At 47.5% G+C, this 20643-nt stretch overlaps 1 protein-coding gene across 1 annotated transcript; it reads left to right on the top strand.

The window, feature by feature from the left end:
• Positions 1–5721: 5721 nt before the first annotated feature.
• On the top strand, positions 5722–20062 carry EIF2B2 (eukaryotic translation initiation factor 2B subunit beta). The gene is made up of 8 exons (XM_083737501.1): positions 5722–6003; positions 7192–7312; positions 8676–8830; positions 9428–9591; positions 17224–17319; positions 18208–18345; positions 18777–18843; positions 19815–20062. The coding sequence occupies exons 1-8, from the start codon at positions 5838–5840 to the stop codon at positions 19970–19972; spliced, it is 1065 nt and encodes a 354-aa protein (XP_083593627.1). The 5' UTR covers positions 5722–5837; the 3' UTR covers positions 19973–20062.
• The last annotated feature ends 581 nt before the right edge of the window (positions 20063–20643 follow it).

Raw genomic sequence — 20643 nt, 5'->3', positions numbered from 1 at the left:
CCCAGGAACCTATGGGAATCCAGCAAGCAGGACCTGAGTGCAACAGCATTCTCCCCACTTGTGATTCACAGCAACTGACATACATACATCCTCTTGACAGTGGAGGTAGACTGTAACCATCATGGCCAGTAGCCTTTGATAGCCCTATCCTCAGTAAACAGGTCTAATCTTCATAGGAACTGAAATATACTCGCAGTTGAGAGTGGATTTCATGCTCTTTATTCAGCTCATAGTGGTGGGGAGGAATGAAAGTCCCCCCCCCCCCAATATCTGCTTTATATACATTATTTACACAATGGGCTGCACGTGATTGGCTAATTCCGGGATTCTCCTGTAAACAAACAGGTTGTGGATTCACTTCCACCTGGAGCTGGATTGGGTGGCTCCTGCGGACCAATCATAACTGCTGCATTGTTCTAGGACCAATCAGACTGCTGCATTTTGGATCTTATTCAACTCAGTACATAACAGGAACACAGGAAGCAGCTCTATCAGTTTAAAACAGGGAACGTTCTCAGCCCTATCTGGAGATGCTGAGGATTGAACTTTGGATCATCTAAATGCAAAGCAGATGCTGAGCTATGGCCCTTCTCTCTTTTAAAGTGGGTGGCCATTTTGTGGGAGGGAATTCCGGTTTCACTATTTGGAAGTTCTTTCTTCTGCCTGTCCTGAATCTTCCAACATTCAGCTTCATTGGGTTGCCTTGGGCTTCTCGTGTTATGAGAGAGAGAAATAAGCTCCTCTCCATACCATGCAGAATGCACCACTAATGTATCCTGCCCTTACCCAGCTTCCCCCTGCCCCAAATTAATCAATATTTAAAATTCAGCCCTCTGCACCTCCTGACCCTCCGTTCTTACGCAAAACCCTCCTCCCATCTTTCTTACTCCCTCCTTGGCTCTAATTAACACTGGCAATAAAAAGTGCTCCAGGCAAACTTCATGGTATGCATTAAGTGATCTGGGAGGATGGGAGCCGCATGAGCGGTTGAGAAACAAAACAAATGTAAGTCCCATGAACACCAAGCAGTGAAATGAGAACCAAAGGGAGAGAATCTCTTGAAACAATTGTCCTTATCCCCAGCCAAAACCAAACCTTAGTACATAAAAGTTGCCTTTCCCCCACATTCATCCCTTGCTATCCCTGGCCTCCCTCTTCCCTCCTATCTTCTGTTGCCCCCCTGCCTATTGAAATTGAGACTCTATACTCCTTGGGATGGGGACCACTGTCTCCTTTGCTTGTACTTCTCTATAAAGTTCTAAGTACATTGTTGGAACTGTCCAACAGCCACCCTTTTGTCCCTGTGAATCTGGAGAGACAGAACTGATAACTCATGTCCTAATGTATTGCTCCTTCTATAGACATAAGTTTTTATGGAATCCCTTTTATGGAAATCCCCAGACAATTAGGTGCATGTTTTGCTTTTTTACTTCCTTCAGAAAGCATCCACCTCTTCCAGGGTGGCTAAATATTGTGCTGTTGCCTGTAAAACTCACCAGGGAGTAATTTTAGCAAACTTATAATTTTGTTCTTTATGCCTAGCATTCTATATTATGATACCTCTACTATTAAGTTTATTGCTATGGTTCTCTGTTTTGTTTGGTACTATTTTATATATTTGGACAAAGTTTCTTTTTGGGATAATTGTCAATGACTGTAAAAAAGAGATTATATACATACATACACACTCAAAATTCCATCCATAATATAAAGTGATCTCTGCTATTCCTGGAAGATTGATAGCAGAAGGGAGTGGGTGGGGGACTGGTGTCTGGACCAAAATAATGTATGTCTGCTTCCGGCCACATCACCTCTCTCCCCTCTGCTTCTTGAAGGTACTTGGTGCCAAGGTTACAATAACCTTCCTGGGAAGAAGCCAGATGGGCTTTCTCAGAGTTTATAATGGATCCGCCTCCCACAGCTGAAATAACATCAGCCTTAACCCAAAACTTTGATATTGGGGCCAATAGGAAAGATGCTAGACGCAGAGCAAATGATACAGGGGTTGGTGGCGACAACTCAAAAGTAGCATCCTACTGTAAGGCCAAGGGAAACTGACAAACCAGGCTGGGTTGGAATAAACCCAGCCAATTAGAAGCAGGTTGCTGATACTCAAAATCGGAACAGGAAGCTCTCTGCAGACATGTATAAGAAAGAGCACGACCTCAGAAATGTCTTGTTCAAATGAGAAATCGTGGGATTGTTACTATTTGGATCAGGGAACACCAAAGGGAGTTATGGGTAAAGAAAACAAAGTTCCTGAGAATTGCCAAGATGAACCTGTGGGTGGGAGACACAACTTAAGTCTCATGGCATTCTTTTCCAAATTGACCTCACCAGAACCCAAGTTATGGAATATCAGACTGCAAGCTTATGAGCTGGCATGATGAAAGCAAAATGTGATGGGCTACTTCCAGTAAGCCTCAGACAGCTGGGAGCACGTTCTGGGCGATAAAACATTCTCCAGAATAATGATTCAATTACCAGCATAAGCACATATCATGACATATTAATACAGAAATGTGGAAATGTAATGTGGTTATTTCCTAACTGTCATATGATCAGATTAGAGAAAAAGGAAGTGTTATTTTTATTGTTTTTGTGTGACTTGAAAAATACTGAATTTAGCTGTACAACAGCTGAAGAGAACTTATACCACCCAAAGATGAGACTTCATTCTCTGAGCATTCCTTCTCTCTGTTTGGTAAATCTGCTCAGTTCCAGTCCATCAAGGACGGCTGTGGGCAGGATCTCTACATGGCTGGGGTTGGACTAGATCAGGCATAGGCAAACTCGGCCCTCCAGATGTTTTGGGATTACAACTCCCATCATCCCTGTCCTGTTAGCAAGGGATGGTGGGAGTTGTAGTCCCAAAACATCTGGAGGGCAGAGTTTGCCTATGCCTGGACTAGATGATCCTTGGGTTCCCTTCCATCTCTACAGTTCTATAATTAATCTATGATTCACCTAGCACACCATATAAAATGAATATTCACCCCTGTTACTGGGAGGACTGCCTAGATTCTCTTTATTTCTTTTCCCTACCTACTAAGGAATCTGTACCTCCATCTATGAATGGAGATAGAACTGAGTAACAGCTGGTTGTATTTCTAGAGTTGGAGGATCAACCATCATGTGTTTCCTTCTTCCAAGGAGGAATTGGTACAACCTGATACCTACATAACAGCCAAAGGAGCCTCACTTAAATGTCTGCTAACTCAACCCACACACCTTCTTAAGTCTCTTTTCAGATGCAGAGAAGCAAGGCTTTCACACCAGCCAAAAAAAGCATCTTTTCCTGACGTCCTGCCCCTGCCTGATCAAGCATGATGAATAGCTCTGGAGCACTTGAAAGGCCACACACTATTTTGTGACATTTCAGTTGGCCTAATAAAGGTATTGAGGATGTTATTCATGGCATTCCTTCCTTCATTCCGTATCAGACCTTCTCCTGTGAGGCAGCTCAGGTCAGGCTAAGAGAGAGACTGGTCCAAGGCCAGTCAGTGGGTTTTATGGCCAAGCAAATATATATATATTTGCATGAAAGAATGAACTTGCCCAGAAGCCATCTTCTACACAGGTTTAAGACAAGAGCATTCTTAAGAAATTTCTCTGAATCATTTCCACAGAATTCAAGTCATCTGCACTTAATTTTATCACTCTTAGCAAATGTAGATGATGTTGAATTAATTTATGTACTGCTTAATGCCAAAATAGGCTTCCAAGCTAGGGGTTCTCAAATTTTCTAGTCCCAGGGCCCTCTTGAGATGGCTGAAAATTACCAAGGCTCACAAAATTGTGGTAGAAAATGGAGGGAGAGTTTGGCATATCAGCTGGCAGTTACTAACATCGTTTTTTACTGATATCCAATCCATTTTTGGAAATTGTTAAATTATTTGTCATAGCATTTTCCTTGTGGCAATGAGTTCCATTGCTCAGTTTTTCTGAGGTCCTGTACAACCCCCCAATTATTAAGCAGAATTTGCTGTTAGATACACATGGACCCCATCTATACTACACATTTAAAGCAACACCGTGCCACTTTAAACAGTCATTCTAGGACTGTTAGTTTGTTAGGTGTGCTGAGAGTTGTTCGGAGACCCCTATGCACAGAGCTACAATTCCCAGAGTTCCCTGGGACGAGAGACTGACAGTTAAACTACTCTGAAAATTGAAATCCCTACCCTTTTCCTGATCCTCACATATTTTTGCTCTTGTCTGTGCAAACCTTCTTTTTAAAAAGTCCCAGGAGGTGTGTAATATACTCAGCAACTATCTCTCCTCTGGCTCTGTAAGCATAAAACCTGTATCTTCTGTTCTCAAATAAATCTCCTTCCACTACTAACTAGTATCCCTTTATCCTTTGCCTCCAAAGTCCTGGAGCATTAAAACCCTCCATGGCTTTGTCCCACCTTATCTCTTACATGATCATGAGCACAGCCAGGATTTATGTGGGTGTCCTGCCCACCCCACCCCATAAATCCTGGCTATGCCCATGACCACAATACAGTATAAGATGAGGGAGATCTGTCTAGCAGTTTGGAATGAAATGTCTCAACAGGTTTTTTTAAAAAACAAATCTTTTTATCCCAAGTGCTCAAAAAATGTGTCAAAAGCTTTCTACAATTTCTCTGTTTAGTTAAGTGTTTTTATTCATTTACTTGATTGGGGGATGCAGCACTCCCTGCTGCCTTTGCCCGTGATCGTGATGCACCCCTTCCCATGATAACCTTTACTCACCTGTGCCAACACTCACAGCCAGCCAAAGGTGTTCTGCTCTGTAAAAATACTCTTTTTCTTCCCCAGCAAATTATGACAATTAACAGTGGTTCAGAAGGGGGGGCAGGGCGGGCAGGGCCAGATTTAGGTTTGATAAGGCCCTAAGCTACTGAAGGTAATGGGGCCCTTTATATGTCCAGCTGCCCTTTGTCAACAACAAATTGTTGCTGTTTTTGTGTGTGTTGAATATATGCTATATGGTAATTTATGGACCTAATAGGTATTTAAAGCCATTTGCACATGTTGCCATGCAACCAGTCCATGCAGAATGTAGGCACCCTGTATATAGAAATGAGCAAACCAGTGATATTTTAGGGAGCAGGCGGGGGGCATTATTTACATCATAGGAGCCTACACAACACAAAACACTATTGCTGTATGTAGGCTTTATTTTATTTATTTTTTGGAAATGTACATCCAGTTGTTTTTTTCTTTAATTTTTTTGGGGCCCCCAAGAGAGTGAGGCCCTAAGCTATAGTTTGTTCAGTTTATACGTAAATCCGGCACTGGGTGCGGGGTACAACTTCTCCATTCTATGCAGCACAGCTACCTGACATGCTACACCTGCCAGCATCCCTTTTGCAGCTGCGCAATAAACAGGGACAAAGGAAGCTGGATTAGGCCACTGGCCACCGTAAACACAGAACGCTGGACGAGATAAACCTTTCTGGTCTGGTCCTGCAACGCCCTTTCCGTTCTCAAAACAGGTGCCGCTTCCTTTGGTCTCCCCGTCCGGAAAACAGCGCCTTCCTCCTCCGGCTTCTTCCGCTTCGATGACGAAAGGAGTCGGAGCGGCCACAACGACGCCGCGTCCCTCCCGGGAATGCACAACCAGACCGCGAGGCAAGCCCCGCCCCCTCTGGAGATCGGGCCTATCAGATCTCAACGGGCGGCGGGGCAGGTTCTTCGGTCGTCCAATGGCAACGGGCCTACCCGGAAAAAGCCCGTGTGCGTTGGTCCGGCTGGCTACAAACTTCTGTTGCTTTTCGTTCCCCCCGCCGGATTAGTTCCCCCGCCCCGCCAACCCTTTCCATCAACCTTCGCTTCGAATCGCCGGGATGTCGGCCGCGGCTGCGAAAAGGGAATCCGATCTCTCCGGGCAGATCGAGGACTTTGTGGCGCTGCTAAAGCGGGGCGGGAAGAGGCCTCGCTCGGAGGATGTTGCCCGGCAGACGGTGGGCCTGCTGCGGAGGATCGTGGCGAACGGGCGCTGGGACAATGCGGGTGAGAGAGGAGCAGAGGCAGCAAGGGAGCCCTCGCCGCATGCACAGGCTCCTGTTGCCGTGCTTAAACCCTTTCTCCCCAGTCGTGCCCTCCACCCGTTTCTTCCCTAAACCGAGAAACAAAACCGCGATTTTACTTCGGTTGGCTCCTTTCTCCACAAGTAGCTGCAACGATGCAGGACTTGCCTAGCTCACCATACATAATTTGCCTTTCCACCTCGAGCGGCCACAGGTGCAATGGAAGTTGATGACTCCTGCACCTTTTAAGCAGAGATAGGAGACCTATGGCCCTGTAGATGTTGTTGCCCCTCCAGATCCCATCGTCCCTGACAATTGATCGTGATGGTTGGGGCTGATGGGAGCTTGAACACCTGGAGGGCCACCTGTATTTTAAAGGGTTGTATTGGAGAGCTGATTATTGAAGGTGCTTCGTTTTTCCCCACCGCTATGTAGCTGCCAACATTTTCTTATACACAATTCTTAGGGGTCCCGAGATTGGTGTGCAACCCGTCTTCCATGTGATAATGGTGCATTAGTGGTGGTTTTCTATTGGACCTCTCATACGTTATTACATTTTATTAGTAGTTCTGCAATGTGTCCTCAAATGTCATCACATTATTGCTGTCTAGAGGGTCACTCTTGTGCCGGCAAAAGTGAGGCAAAACAATAACTCCAGAGCGTCTGTGATATGAGAAGTTACAACATTTCAGTTAAAAGCTATGGGAGATGCCCTGAATTGAAATGAAGCAGTATGTTTGCTCCAAAACATTTGCAGAAGTAAACAGTATTGATAGTGGGATTGCATATAACCACCCCAATACAATCATGAACACAAATAATATTGAATGCCCAATAAAAAGGATATCTGGGGCCCTTAAAAGGTACATATGCCACACACCTCCACACACACCCTGCCTGCAAGTGGTTATCCTGTCTTTGTATCTGTTGATCTGTGTAATGTAGGCACTTTTTACTAGATATATTATCCTGATCTGGGTAGGCTTATTTTAATCACCAAAAAAAGGTGAGTGGAAGGTAATGCAATGTATCACACAGCCCCACCCTACCCCGGGTTCCTGCCAACCGGATGCAGGCAGAGTGAGTAGTTTGAAGTATCATTTAAGTGTCTGCTGTGGGGAGTAGACACCCTGTACTATGCAATTAACTTTGAAAGTTCCCTACATTTCAGGAGAGCTGATAAACATAATTCGTCAGGAGGGTAAGAAAATGACTGCTGCCCAGCCATCTGAGACCACTGTAGGCAATATGGTGAGACGAGTGCTGAAGATAATTCGAGAGGAGTATGGCAGGTAATGGTTGCTTTTGTTTGATCAGAACCTAGCCAATCCAATTTCTCTAATGTAGAAACCACCTGACCTTACCACACCTGAAACTTTCTGTTTAAAATTTATATATAACCATTAGAAATCATTTGTAGAAAGGCTTTTGGAGTGTTGAATCTTTATTCCACTATTTTTAGGACCCAAATTATTTATGTTATTGTAAACTGCTTTATTTTATTTGTTAAATTTCTATACTACTCTTCATCCGAGGAACACAGGGTGGTTTACAAGCTAAAAATAGAAAAATACATAACACAGTAACAAAACAATACTTGCCCCCAACCCCCGTTTAAAAGGCCAAAGTTTGTTTAATTAGTAAACATCTGAGAGAGGAGGAATGTTTTTGCCTGGCTCCTAAAGATATGTAACAAAGGCACCAGGCGAGCCTCCCTGAGGAAAGCATTCCATGTCTATGACAGGGGACTGATATCAAAATTCCCCACTTTCAGACCACCCTCTTCCTGCTCAGTTGAAGGTCCAGAGTGTGACCTGCCACATGTGTTGGGCTGCTGATATGCTGAGACAGCCCCATGGTCATCATGGTAGCCATGAAGCCCTGAGCCAACCCAGAGCACTTTACCATGGCTGTTGAAAGCCCCCAAAACCAGCCATGCAGGAGCCCTCAACATCATTCTGAGACCCGCTCTGTCAGCTCAGGTTGGGAGAGCAATACTTGGGCAGTGAGGCAGGCAGTAAACCAGCAGAATCCCTAATCTGTCCCACTTGCTTAATGCCAGGAACAAATACTATTGATTCCCCACAGCAACCCTTTTATTTCACCAGCCCAGCTAGATGATGTAATTCAGCTGGGGGTAGAGTGACAGGTGTTGGTGAGAGCGACTGAGTCCAGGCCTCAGGGCTTTGGTCCTACAAAGAGGCATCCAAGCTTAGGAGTCCCACTGTGAAGCAGGCAGCGCGGGGTCTTCACCTGTTCCTGGGGTCCTCCCTCTCTTACACAGGAGTGGTGTTTTAATCTGTTTTTAATATTGTGTTTTAATTGTAACCCGCCCTTAGGATGAAGGGTGGGTAAGAAATTATAATTATTAATAATAATGTGTTGCAACTGTATGTACCATTCCCTGGCAAAGCAATTACCTTGAATTAAACGACAATTGGACATGCTATTCTTTTTATTTTCTGGCCAAACACACTTGAGCTGTGTAAGCAATATTGACCCAGGATATTTGGCTTTTAGAAGGACTAACATAAATATAATCAGATGTTCTTAATTCCTTCTTTGATGGGAAGCCACAATGCCTGGTCCAGCGTGTAACTTAGTCTTCCAGCAGGATTGTTTTTCTGTTTTGAAAAAGTCCCTTCTGTTTTGCAGGCTTCGAGGATACAGTGAGGAGAGTGACCAGCAGGAATCACTACACAAACTCCTGACCTCAGAAAGCAGTGACGACACGGAGAGTTTCAATATCTACTATCCTCCACTCAGGGCCAATATCATTGAAATTATTAGTGAACTGTTGATTGAACTAGGTAAGAGAGAGCTGTATAATAACAGGAATAATTGTGGGAACTACATGATTGCTAGTAAAATGAGAAAGTTCCAATAATGAATATTTCTGAAGTGTTCCGCCCTTAACTGCTGCATAATGCTGCCTTCCTATTAGGAAGATCAGAAATGAGAAGAAACAGGCAGAGTTTTTTCCATTATTTTCAGCTGGAGTAGCGTAAGAAGATTTTAGTACTCATGATATGTTAAGTGGTACAAGTATAGCTCACCTAGGTTCAAGATACGGACGTAACCACAGGAAGCTACTTCTTGCATGGAATGAAAGCTAAACAGTTTGTGTCTGTAATCTGTAGGGACTGTTAAAAGTTTATCTAATGCACATAATGCCCTTTCATCCTATTGTAATTGCAAGCCATAGATACTGTCTTAGCAAACAGTATGTGTCCTTTTTTCTTTTTAATGCCATAAGCCTTGGCAATATACGATTCAGGTATGGTAGGAAATAATGAGATTCCACCCTGTTTGGATTAGTGCCCTATTTCCTAGCTAATTTGCAGTGGAGGAGGTGTTGGGCCTGTCTTTTCTCTTATGGCTGGATTTCTTTTTTCTTTTATTTGCAGAGGGCACCACTGACAACATTGCCATGCAGGCCCTGGAGCATATCCACTCTAATGAGGTGATCATGACCATTGGCTATTCACGCACAGTTGAGGCCTTCCTGAAGGAGGCAGCACGCAAGAGGAAATTCCATGTAATTGTGGCTGAATGTGCACCCTTTTGTCAGGTGAGGCCTGTTATCTGGGCTATCCTTGTCCCCTGCTCACTGTTGACTATGGAACACTTCTAATTGTATTTTTGTTTTGTTTTATTTATTTAACAAAAATAGAAACTGTATATTTTAATCATAAATGAAATATTTTTTTTCCATTTATGGGAATTGTCAGGGGTTCAGAAGGAGAGACACAGGAGGGGGAGCAAATGGAGAGTGAGGAGGAGGAGTACGAGGGGGGCGCAGGCAGTGACAGTGGCCAGAGTTATTCCACAAGCCTCTCTAGCGAATCGGAGGACTCACAGAAGGGAGCGCCGGTGGCCAGAGCAAGGGAGATTCCAAGGGAGAAACCTCAAGAGGGAGGGGCCAGCGGGGAGTCTCTGAACAGCAGCTGGAGATCAGGGCCAGCGTCTCCACCAGAGCGCAGTGGGGAGGGGGAGTCCCAGGAGTCGGGACCAGTGTCCTCACCACCAGAGGGAGGAGAGGAGTCAGGTTTGGCAACACCCACATCAGGAAGCGGGGAAACGGTCAGAAGGAAAGTCACCGGCTGGGCGCGCGCGCCAAGTTCAAATGTACAGGAGCGCGGCACAGCGGGGAGCCCGGGAAGGGAGCCAGGTCCTAAAGCCCGCCGGAGGGAGGGGCAAGACTCAGGAGGCTCCGCGTCAGAGGAGTCCAGGAAGGAGGGAACCCCAGAGGGCAGAAGGACCCAACGCAGGAAAGAGCAGCGCAAGAGGTGGAGCCAGGCTAGAATCTTAAACTGGTGTGGGTGGAGCAGTGAGTCAGAGGGGACTTAGCCGGTCTAGCGTTAAGACGTGGGCCTGCGCGCCCAGAGCTTGGAAATGGAAACTAAACTTCAATAAAGACTTTTGTATATAATATCCACTGGGCGTTGGTCCTCTGTGAGCTGGGACCTAGCGGCAGTCCTGACAGTAAGTCCCCTCTCCATTTTCACCAATTTTGCAACCTCGTGGAGTGCGGGAAAGCAGCGAGGGGAGAAGATTGGTGCTTCGCGAGCTCACGAAAAACAGGGAAATGACTACCGAAGAGAGGATAGCGAGTTTGCAAAACGCAGTGACGCAGTTGACTGCAGAAATTGCGGCTTCCAGAAAGAAAGAACAGGAAGCAGCTGCTGCCTGCCAGGATCTGCGAACCAGGTTAGAAGTCCTAAGTACACAGAGGCTACCAGCCACCAGACCAGAAGGGATTGGGCTGGGAAACAGAGGAGGGAGCCTGGTATCTCACTTCAATGGGGACCTGCAGGAGTATCCTAACTTCAGAGCAGATGTGATTTATACATTGCAGCTGCTTGACAAAGACTTTAAAAATGAGGGAGAGAAAGTGGGATTTATTATTTCGCATTTGCGGGGGGAGGCAAAATCGTGGCTGCGCAATCTATGGAGAGACAAGGATCCAGCCCTCCAAAATGCGGCTGCCTTCATTAAAGTGATGGATGCGTGTTTTTTATCTGAGATTGATGTGGATATCGCTAGGAGGGAGATTCACGGACTAAGACAAGGTAAAGCCACTGTGAGGCAATATCATGCACGTTTTTTCGGATTGGTGAATGTACTAGCCTGGGAGAAAGAATCGCCTGCCGTCAGAGACCTGTTCTGGGAGGGGTTGAGCGGAGCTGTGAAAGATGAGATCGCAAGGGGGGGAAGACCCCAAACCACCAAGGAAGTGGTGGAACGGGCACTCTCCATTGGGGTTCGGTTGGAAGGACGCCCTTGGGGCAGGGAGGAAGGGCATTTGGGACGCACGCCAGCGAAAGGAATGCCTCCCTTCCCCAAGGAGGCGGCGCGCGCTCGATCCATGCCTCCGCTGGGAGGGGGAGAGGAGCCGATGGAGATAGGTGGTGCTAAGGCTCACTCCACAGTCGGAGCCCTAACTCCGGGAGCAGTCAAGATGAAGCCTCCTAGAGGAACCAGGAAGTGCTACATCTGCGACAGTGCTCAGCATATGGCAAAAGAGTGTCCCCAGCGGTTTCACAAGCATACTGCAGCCGCAGCGACAGTAACAGACGCAATTCAGCAGAGGGAGTCGCAGCAGGAAAACTCCACTGTCTGGCTGGAGATGGCGTCTCTGGGGACCAGCCAGACAAGTCAGTGAAGCAATCCCCAGGGATCTTACAGCCCACCGACCCCCTCCCACCCAAACCAGTAGTGCAGCTCACCGCATCCCTTCAGCTCCCCAATGGGCTACTGGTGGAAATTCCCATCACCGTAGATTCGGGGAGCAATGCAGATTTTATAGACATGCAGTTCCTCCAGCAACATGGCATAGCCCTTCTGCCAGCGGCGGTACCTCTGAAAGTCGTCACAGTGGACGGCAGGGAGCTACTGGGAGGGCAAGTGCTACAGCAGACGCCGCCAATGGTGATGCGCATTGGAAACCACCGTGAGGTCATCAGCTTCAACGTCACCCGCCTGTCAGACACGCCCATAGTGTTGGGAATGAGTTGGCTGGATAGGCACAGCCCGGCATTAGCTTGGTACCAGCGGCAACTGACCTTCGGCTCCTCTTACTGCGCAGAACACTGCATCCTGGCGGACTTGGAAGATGAGGGGCACGAGGATGGACCACAGCTGAACTTGGGCATGTTGCAAGCGGTGCCTAACAAATACAAGGAGTTTTTGGAGGTCTTCTGCGAGAAAGAGGCGGATAAGCTGCCACCCCACAGACCCTACGACTGCAAGATTGACCTCCTGCCGGGGGCGACGCTCCCGACGGGGAAACTGTACTCCATGTCTGAGGATGAATTGCAAGAGCTCAGGGAGTTCATAGATCACAACCTGAAGCGGGGATTCATCCGGGAGTCCAAGGCGGCAGGAGGCAGTCCCGTGTTCTTTGTAAAGAAGCGGGACACGCCCCAAAAGAGGCTGGTCGTTGATTTCCGCTTCTTGAACCTCAAGACCAAGCCCTCAGCATTCCCTATGCCCAAGATCGATGACCTGCTGGCGACGGTGAGGAAGGGTCGCATCTTTACCAAGTTGGATCTGCGCGGAGCGTACAATCTCATTCGCGTACGGGAAGGCGACGAGTGGAAAACAACCATGTTTACGCCGCTGGGCACTTATGAATACAGAGTTATGCCTTTTGGATTAAAAAATGGTTCCCACTGCTTTCAAGCCTTCATGCATCATGTCTTGGCGGGTCTCCTCTACAAGAAATGCGTCTGCTTCCTGGATGACATCCTAATCTTCTCGGAATCGCCGGAGGCTCACGAGAGAGATGTTAGGGAAGTTCTGCAGAGGCTGCGGGAGCACAGGCTGTACGCCAAGCTGGAGAAGTGCCAGTTCGACAAGACGGAGGTGGATTTCTTGGGCTACAAACTGTCCGACAAGGGACTGGCTATGGACGGTGCCAAGGTACGTGCAGTACTGGATTGGAAGAGCCCACGCAATAGGAAGGAAGTACAGAGGTTTGTCGGTTTTGCCAACTTTTATCGCAAGTTCATCAAGGGTTTCGCCATGCAGACAGCGGCCATCACCGACACCCTCAGTTCCAAGAAGAAGAGGTTCATCTGGACGGAGCAGGCAGAGCAGTCCTTTCAGAAGCTCAAGCAGCTCTTCGCTTCCGAAGAGAACCTACTGCACGTAAATCCCAGCAGGCCCATGAGAGTGGAGACGGACGCCTCAGACAGGGCCGTGGGAGCCGTTCTGTTGCAGCAAGACCACCAGGGGGACTGGAGGCCGTGCGCTTTCTACTCCAGAAAACTCAGCAAAGCGGAGCAGAACTACACCATTTGGGACAGGGAGTTGCTGGCCATACATGCAGCCTTCAAGGCGTGGCGGCACTTCCTCGTCGGAGCCAAGCACACGGTGCAGGTCCGCACAGACCATAAGAACTTGGAGTACTGGCGCACGGCGAGGTTCCTGAACCAGCGACACATCCGCTGGGCGGAGTTCTTTGCAGATTTCGACTTCAGAATTGAGTACATCCCAGGAAACAGCAACGTCTTGGCGGACGCGCTGTCCAGAAAACCGCAGTATCTGGAGGCAGAGGCACCGGCGGCGGCCAAGCACATTTTCACACCACAGGCGTGGGCATGCGCGTCAGCCACGGTGGACCTGGACGCGGTGCGCCGCGCGCTGCGAACAGACTCGTTCGCCCGAGCCAAGATGGAGGAGGTGTGCAGTGGCAAGGCGAGGGGCGACGAATTCCAAGTGCGAGACGGCCTGCTCCTACGCAAGGGAGTCCTCTACGTACCAGGAGACAGCCTCCGCGCGAAGGTCCTGCAACAGCTGCACGACGCGCCCAGCGCGGGGCACTTCGGCAAGGAGAAGACGGTGGACTTAGTAGCCAGAGACTTTTGGTGGCCTAAGATGCGGGGGGATGTCGCGGACTATGTCAATAGGTGCGACACCTGCCAAAGGGCTAAGCCTGTGCACCAGCCGCCGGCGGGCCTGTTGGAACCGCTACAGACACCGTTCGTACCGTGGGAGAGGGTAGCCCTGGACTTTGTCACAGATCTACCCAGCTCAAGGGGCAAGACGGCAGTGCTCGTGGTAGTGGACCTGTTCACCAAGATGGCCCACTTCATTCCGTGCGCGAAGGTGGCCACGGCCGAGCAGACCGCTAAGATGTTCATAGACCACGTGTTCAAGGTGCACGGCCTACCACGGTCTATTTTGTCCGACCGGGGGCGCCAGTTCATCTCCAACTTCTGGCAAAAGCTGATGGGATTCCTGAACGTCAAGGTCAGCCTGGCGTCGGCGAGACACCCGCAAACTAACGGGCAGGCGGAAAGGGTCAACGCCATCATGCAGCAGTACCTGAGATGCTACGCGAACCAGCAGCCATCGACCTGGGTGGACTATCTACCGTTGGCCGAGTTTGCCTACAACAACACGAAGCACGGGTCCACGGGGGTGACCCCATTTTTTGCCAACTACGGGAGGCATCCCAGAACCTTCCCGGGTCTGGACACAGTGCGGGAGGGGGAGCCACAGGGAGCAGAGGAAGTGGCAGCGGAGTTGCAGGAGATCCACGAGCAGCTCAGGAGGCAGTTAGAGTTGGCAAAACAGGCTTACAAAGTGCAGGCAGATCGACACAGGAGGGTTGGGGAGGACATCCAGGTGGGAGACTGGGTCTGGTTGGCAGCACAAGCAGTTCCAGCCAGATCGTTAGCCAAGAAGAAACTAGGGCACAAGCAGCTAGGGCCTTACCAAGTAGAGGCGCAGATCAACCCAGTGGCCTTCCGGTTGACACTCCCGGAGGGTTCCAGAATGCACCCGGTCTTTCATAGATCAGTGCTCACGCCCTACAGAGAGCCCCACAGGTTTCAAGCACCGGGGAAGGCGCCAGACCCGCTCAGAGAAGCGCCCAAAAAAGGGGGGTCGCCGAAAGGGGAGCCACTTAATGAAGCCACTGAGATTTTAGACTCAAGGTGGGGGGAGGACGGGATTGAATATCTTCTCGCCACGGAGGACACCCCGGCCAGCGCCAACAGGTGGGTGCCGGATTACGCAGTGGAAGAGCAGTTGCTCAAGGAAGAATTCCACACACTTTTCCCGCACAAGCCTATGCCGGCGGGCTTTTTCGAGGATTGTTTGTTCACACCCACACTCTCGGCCAGCACTTTCCGGGGTTTCTCGTCAGCTGAGGACTCGGCTCCGGGAGGCAGCTCTCCGGAGGGATCACTTTCAGGTTTTGGCACGGGGGGATCTTATTGGTGGGAGGACCAACCCGAGGTGGGCTGGCGCAGAGACATGCCGAAGGGGCCCTGGGAGGTGGACCCCCATCAAACAACTGGGGGAGGAGGGCTCTTGGGTGATTTGGGGTCGAGCGCAGATTTCGAGCACACCGCGCAGGAGATGGAAGCGGAGGAGGTCGTCGTCGACGAGCCCATGGGGGACTTCCCGGACTTATCTCGATGGTTGCAAGCCTCAGGGGACGAGCTGTATCCTGGACTCACCCCTACAACAATGGAGCACCCGGAACCCGCACCGGAAGAGGGGGAGGGGGGAAGGGGGGGCTTCGAGGGGGGGATGGATGTCAGGGGTTCAGAAGGAGAGACACAGGAGGGGGAGCAAATGGAGAGTGAGGAGGAGGAGTACGAGGGGGGCGCAGGCAGTGACAGTGGCCAGAGTTATTCCACAAGCCTCTCTAGCGAATCGGAGGACTCACAGAAGGGAGCGCCGGTGGCCAGAGCAAGGGAGATTCCAAGGGAGAAACCTCAAGAGGGAGGGGCCAGCGGGGAGTCTCTGAACAGCAGCTGGAGATCAGGGCCAGCGTCTCCACCAGAGCGCAGTGGGGAGGGGGAGTCCCAGGAGTCGGGACCAGTGTCCTCACCACCAGAGGGAGGAGAGGAGTCAGGTTTGGCAACACCCACATCAGGAAGCGGGGAAACGGTCAGAAGGAAAGTCACCGGCTGGGCGCGCGCGCCAAGTTCAAATGTACAGGAGCGCGGCACAGCGGGGAGCCCGGGAAGGGAGCCAGGTCCTAAAGCCCGCCGGAGGGAGGGGCAAGACTCAGGAGGCTCCGCGTCAGAGGAGTCCAGGAAGGAGGGAACCCCAGAGGGCAGAAGGACCCAACGCAGGAAAGAGCAGCGCAAGAGGTGGAGCCAGGCTAGAATCTTAAACTGGTGTGGGTGGAGCAGTGAGTCAGAGGGGACTTAGCCGGTCTAGCGTTAAGACGTGGGCCTGCGCGCCCAGAGCTTGGAAATGGAAACTAAACTTCAATAAAGACTTTTGTATATAATATCCACTGGGCGTTGGTCCTCTGTGAGCTGGGACCTAGCGGCAGTCCTGACAGGAATGTATAGGCTTTGTGAACAGACAGTAGGTTAAGGGAAACTTCTTACCTTTCCCAGTAGGAGGATGGTAGTGTTTCTGATGATAATGGCTTTTATGGACTGTGTGAAAACCTTGCATGCATGAACAGCACCCATTTCACAATAAATTCTGATTGCTGGCAGTTTTGAGGTATAAGAAAGCATTTCTTCATATAATGCATAGTCAACACACCATTAATATTATTCCCACACTGTATCAACCAACTCTTCTTGTTGTTCCAAAGTCTGCTGTTGCAGGCAAAGCTCTAATACGGGATCAGACATTCTCTGTGATGGAATTCCCTGTCTGGAATTCTGCTGGAAGTGGCAGGATAATAGTGCCAGCTTTAAACATATCTGTTCTCCTAGGTGTTTGGTGATTGACATATAGGCTATTCAGCTTTGTGTTTACTGATAAATCTATTTGTTGTTTCTTTGTTTAATACATAGTTTTATAGTATTTTGGAAACTGTCCTATGGTTCTTTTGTAATGAACAGTCTAAAGGTTCTGTTAATAATTGTTATAAATAAATCACATAGTAATTTAATTGTGGTGAATGATGAGCATTACTGTTTGTTTTTAAAGCATTAGGTGAATACTTGAGGGATAGATAGTAGAAAAAAATTATAGGTGTGCATCTCCATTTTCAGACTTCTGACTGACCGATTCTGGGGTTAAGAGGTGATGGATATTGTCAAGGAATCTGTCTTGTTACTGTTGACAGAAATAATACTTGGAGTAGTGGGGCCATTGGTGTGACCTGGCTTGAGATGAACTGTGTGCTCATAAAGCTTCAGAAACTCTAGCTTACAAGCATTACTTGCCTGGCCCTTCCAATGCACATTGTCACTTTCCCGTTTTTCCTTTTCAGGGTCATGAAATGGCTGTCCGTTTGTCTAAGGAGAACATAGAAACTACCGTCATGAGTGATGCCGCCATCTTTGCTGTCATGTCTCGCGTCAACAAGGTAGGCAGGTTGGGATTGTTTGTTTTGTTTCTGCTGCTATGTGGACCATACTGGGAAGCTTGTAGATTCAAGAGTGGCGAACCTCTTTTAGGCCAAGAGCTGCATTGAACTATTGTAAACCAGCCAGAGGACAAAGTGTAAAAAAATGGATATGGCTTTTTGAAAAAAGACAAAAGACAAAATTATGTGGGCCACAGAAAAAGCACCCCCAAAACTTTTGGCATAACAGCATCACAGTGCAATACCTATGGAAGTAGTCATTGAAATAACTAAACTTTTATTATTATTTTTTAAAGTTTTAAATAGAAGAAATGGAGGACGGGTTGGGGGCCCCACAAAAATCTTTTATCATCATGGCATCAGAGCCAGAGTCCAATAGCAGGCAAAATTCCTGTTCTGAAAAACTGGAGCTGGGGAGGGGGGCATCAAAAAAAAGCTCTTTGCTGACTACATGTTATCTGGGGAGTCCCATAAGAGAGAAATTGTGTTGGGTCAGATGGGTCAAGATCAACCTTTTTGACAAGCAAGCGGGCCGGACTCAACTACAGTTTTGCTAGTGGAAGCCAGTGCAAGAATCCCTGCCAGTGCAATGCGCCCCCCCCCCCGCCCTGTGCTTCCCCCAATACGCTCTGGAGGGCTGAGAGTCACCCCCAGAACAATGTGCAGGGGAAGGAGATATCATTTCATTGGGAAAACAGAAATGCTTGTGCTGCCAGAATGATCTCCTTAGTGCTATGATGAATTATACCCAAAATTTGCTCCCCAATCGAGTTACTGGTTCTATCATATGTTAGGAATGCTTGTCATCATGCTGTGTCATGATCTAAAATAAATAACTTCCACCACATTCTTATGATACTCTGGTTTCTTAATATTTCTGTATTGCAGGTAATAATTGGAACAAAGACTATCTTGGCCAATGGTGCCCTGATAGCTGTCAGTGGCACTCATACCTTGGCACTGGCAGCCAAGCACCACTCCACCCCTCTTATTGTCTGCGCACCCATGTTCAAGCTCACACCACAGGTAGGCGCAGTAACCTCTGAATAGTATCTCTATGGTCAAGAGCAACACAAATGCTCAGAGAGAGCCAGTGCTGCTGCACATGGATGAATCCAAATGCATGCATTAATATGGACCTTTGCTAGTGCAAACAAGTTGCAAAATGTCCGTGTGTCTTGTAGAGAAGACTATAAAGTAACCGTGTCAATGCACTTGAATCCTGTCCTGCACCGTTGGGTACCATTTGGATCATATCTCTTCTGAAATCTAACAAGGCATATGGAATGGACCAAGGCTATGTGAACATGCAAGCGCTGAAAATGATATTGGATACAGAATTCAGAGGCTTGATAATAAGAATAAATGATAAGTTTTAAAATGTACGAGAAAAGTACCTATGCTGCATCTCTTGCATAGGATGATATTGATGGTTCCTTTGCTGTTCTCTCTTCCAGTTCCTTAATGAAGACGACTCATTCCATAAATTCGTCTCTCCACAGGAAGTGTTGCCTTTCACAGAAGGTAGAATTTTTAAAAATTCTTTTGAGAGGAAGCTACTTTGTAAACTTTTAGTGACTCTGGACCTTTGAAAGCCCAATCTATACATAAACAAAACAAAATAAAAAAATTCCTTCCAGTAGCACCTTAAAGACTAACTAAGTTAGTTCTAGGTATGAGCTTTCGTGTGCATGCACACTTCTTCAGATATCTGAAGAAGTGTGCATGCACACGAAAGCTCATACCTAGAACTAACTTAGTTGGTCTTTAAGGTGCTACTGGAAGGAATTTTTTTATTTTGTTTTGACTATGGCAGACCAACACGGTTACCTATCTGTAACTCAATCTATACATGTTTTCTTAGAAAGAAATCCCATTGTGTTCAACAGGGTTTACTCCCAAGTAAGTGTGCATAGGATTGCAGCCTGAGTTAATAAGCTTCAATCTTAAATTCACTGACGAAAAAGCAAGTCTCATTGAACTTCATGGGACATACTTCTGAGTAAACATGCAAAAGGTTGCACCGTTAGTACTAGGGAGATATTCACTGTGCTTACATCCTGATCTGCTTTAAGCAATAACTGTTCTGTAACTGTTTCTTCAGCTAATATATTTTGTACATGCCTTCCTCCAACCCATATTGGGCACCGAAGGCAAAATATGGTGTGAAATAAGCAGTGATATACTATTAAGATAATTTTGGCTAAGCAAGCACGGGCAATGGTCCCCAACTGTGTCTTTAACGCTGCTGTTCTGAGGGATTCTCGGTGCAGTTTTCTTTTGAATAAGCATGCTTATTCAAGTACACTGTTGTGTACTCAGGCTTTGAATAATAGAGCACATGAGGCAAGATAGGTTTTTATCTCACATCTTTTTGCCGCATTGTCTCAGTTTTTTCACTGATTCTCATGTGCCATACGCTAAGTGCAAGGCCATTTTTTTCTTGTTCACTTCTGTTGTTCATTTTCCACTCAAATTGCATATTTTTCTTTCAGGAGATATTCTGTCTAAGGTCAACATTTATTGTCCGGTCTTTGACTACGTTCCTCCAGAACTTATCACACTCTTCATTTCAAATATTGGAGGCAACGCTCCTTCCTACATCTATCGTCTAATGAGTGAACTCTATCACCCGGCGGATCGTGAACTTTGAGCTGTGGACACCATTGATATCACGGAGTAGATGTGTACTTTCGCCTGAAGAAGCACCGCCAAAATAAAACGTCAAACTGCAGGAAATGGACATACTGTCTTCAAAAGATACTTTATTTGACCTTTGCTTTCTCTGTCAGAAAAAGCACTGCTCCAGTCCTGTGTTCTGTCAGCTTTATTGAGAGACGTAGTATAAATCTTGGCTGAGAAAGTTTTAGGATAGCATAGAGGCTATAGAGTTCAGTGGTGGCCTAAACATTGATAGGGAATTTGCTTGCAGCTGCTAAGCCACCTTCAGTCTGTCATCACAAATTCTCCTGTAACAGGTCCCAGCTCCTTGATTCTTCTACTTTGCTTCTTGAAATAGGACATAGAAATAAAGTTTAGCTATTCAGATAGTTTCTGATGGAAAGTAGCCTGCTCTCATTCTCGTTTCAATTAAATGCTGATGATACTTGCATTCAGGGCAAGTTAAAGTAACCAATTCTACAAAATAGCATCTGGATGCTTTAATTATTTAGTGAATTATAATTATTTATTGAATACCGCCCTATACCCAGAGATCTCAGGGTGGTTCAAAGAATAAGAAGCATTTTATATTGGTGGTAGTTCAGTTTGAAACTGCACCAGTTGGATAATGCAAATCAGCATTTAAAAGTGACTTGAAATACC

The sequence above is a fragment of the Podarcis gaigeae genome, assembly GCF_964106915.1.
Source record: "Podarcis gaigeae genome assembly, chromosome: 1".
NCBI lineage: Eukaryota > Metazoa > Chordata > Lepidosauria > Squamata > Lacertidae > Podarcis > Podarcis gaigeae.
Note: the sequence above shows the minus strand (reverse complement) of the source record. Positions and strands in the feature narration are given on the sequence as shown.

Bases quoted from the DNA above. Each gene is read 5' to 3' on its own strand.
- EIF2B2 (XM_083737501.1), top strand. From the start codon at position 5,838: ATGTCGGCCGCGGCTGCGAAAAGGGAATCCGATCTCTCCGGGCAGATC. The intron at 8,831-9,427 runs GTAAGAGAGAGC...TTTTATTTGCAG, and splicing joins TGAACTGTTGATTGAACTAG to AGGGCACCACTGACAACATT. The intron at 17,320-18,207 runs GTAGGCAGGTTG...TCTGTATTGCAG, and splicing joins TCATGTCTCGCGTCAACAAG to GTAATAATTGGAACAAAGAC.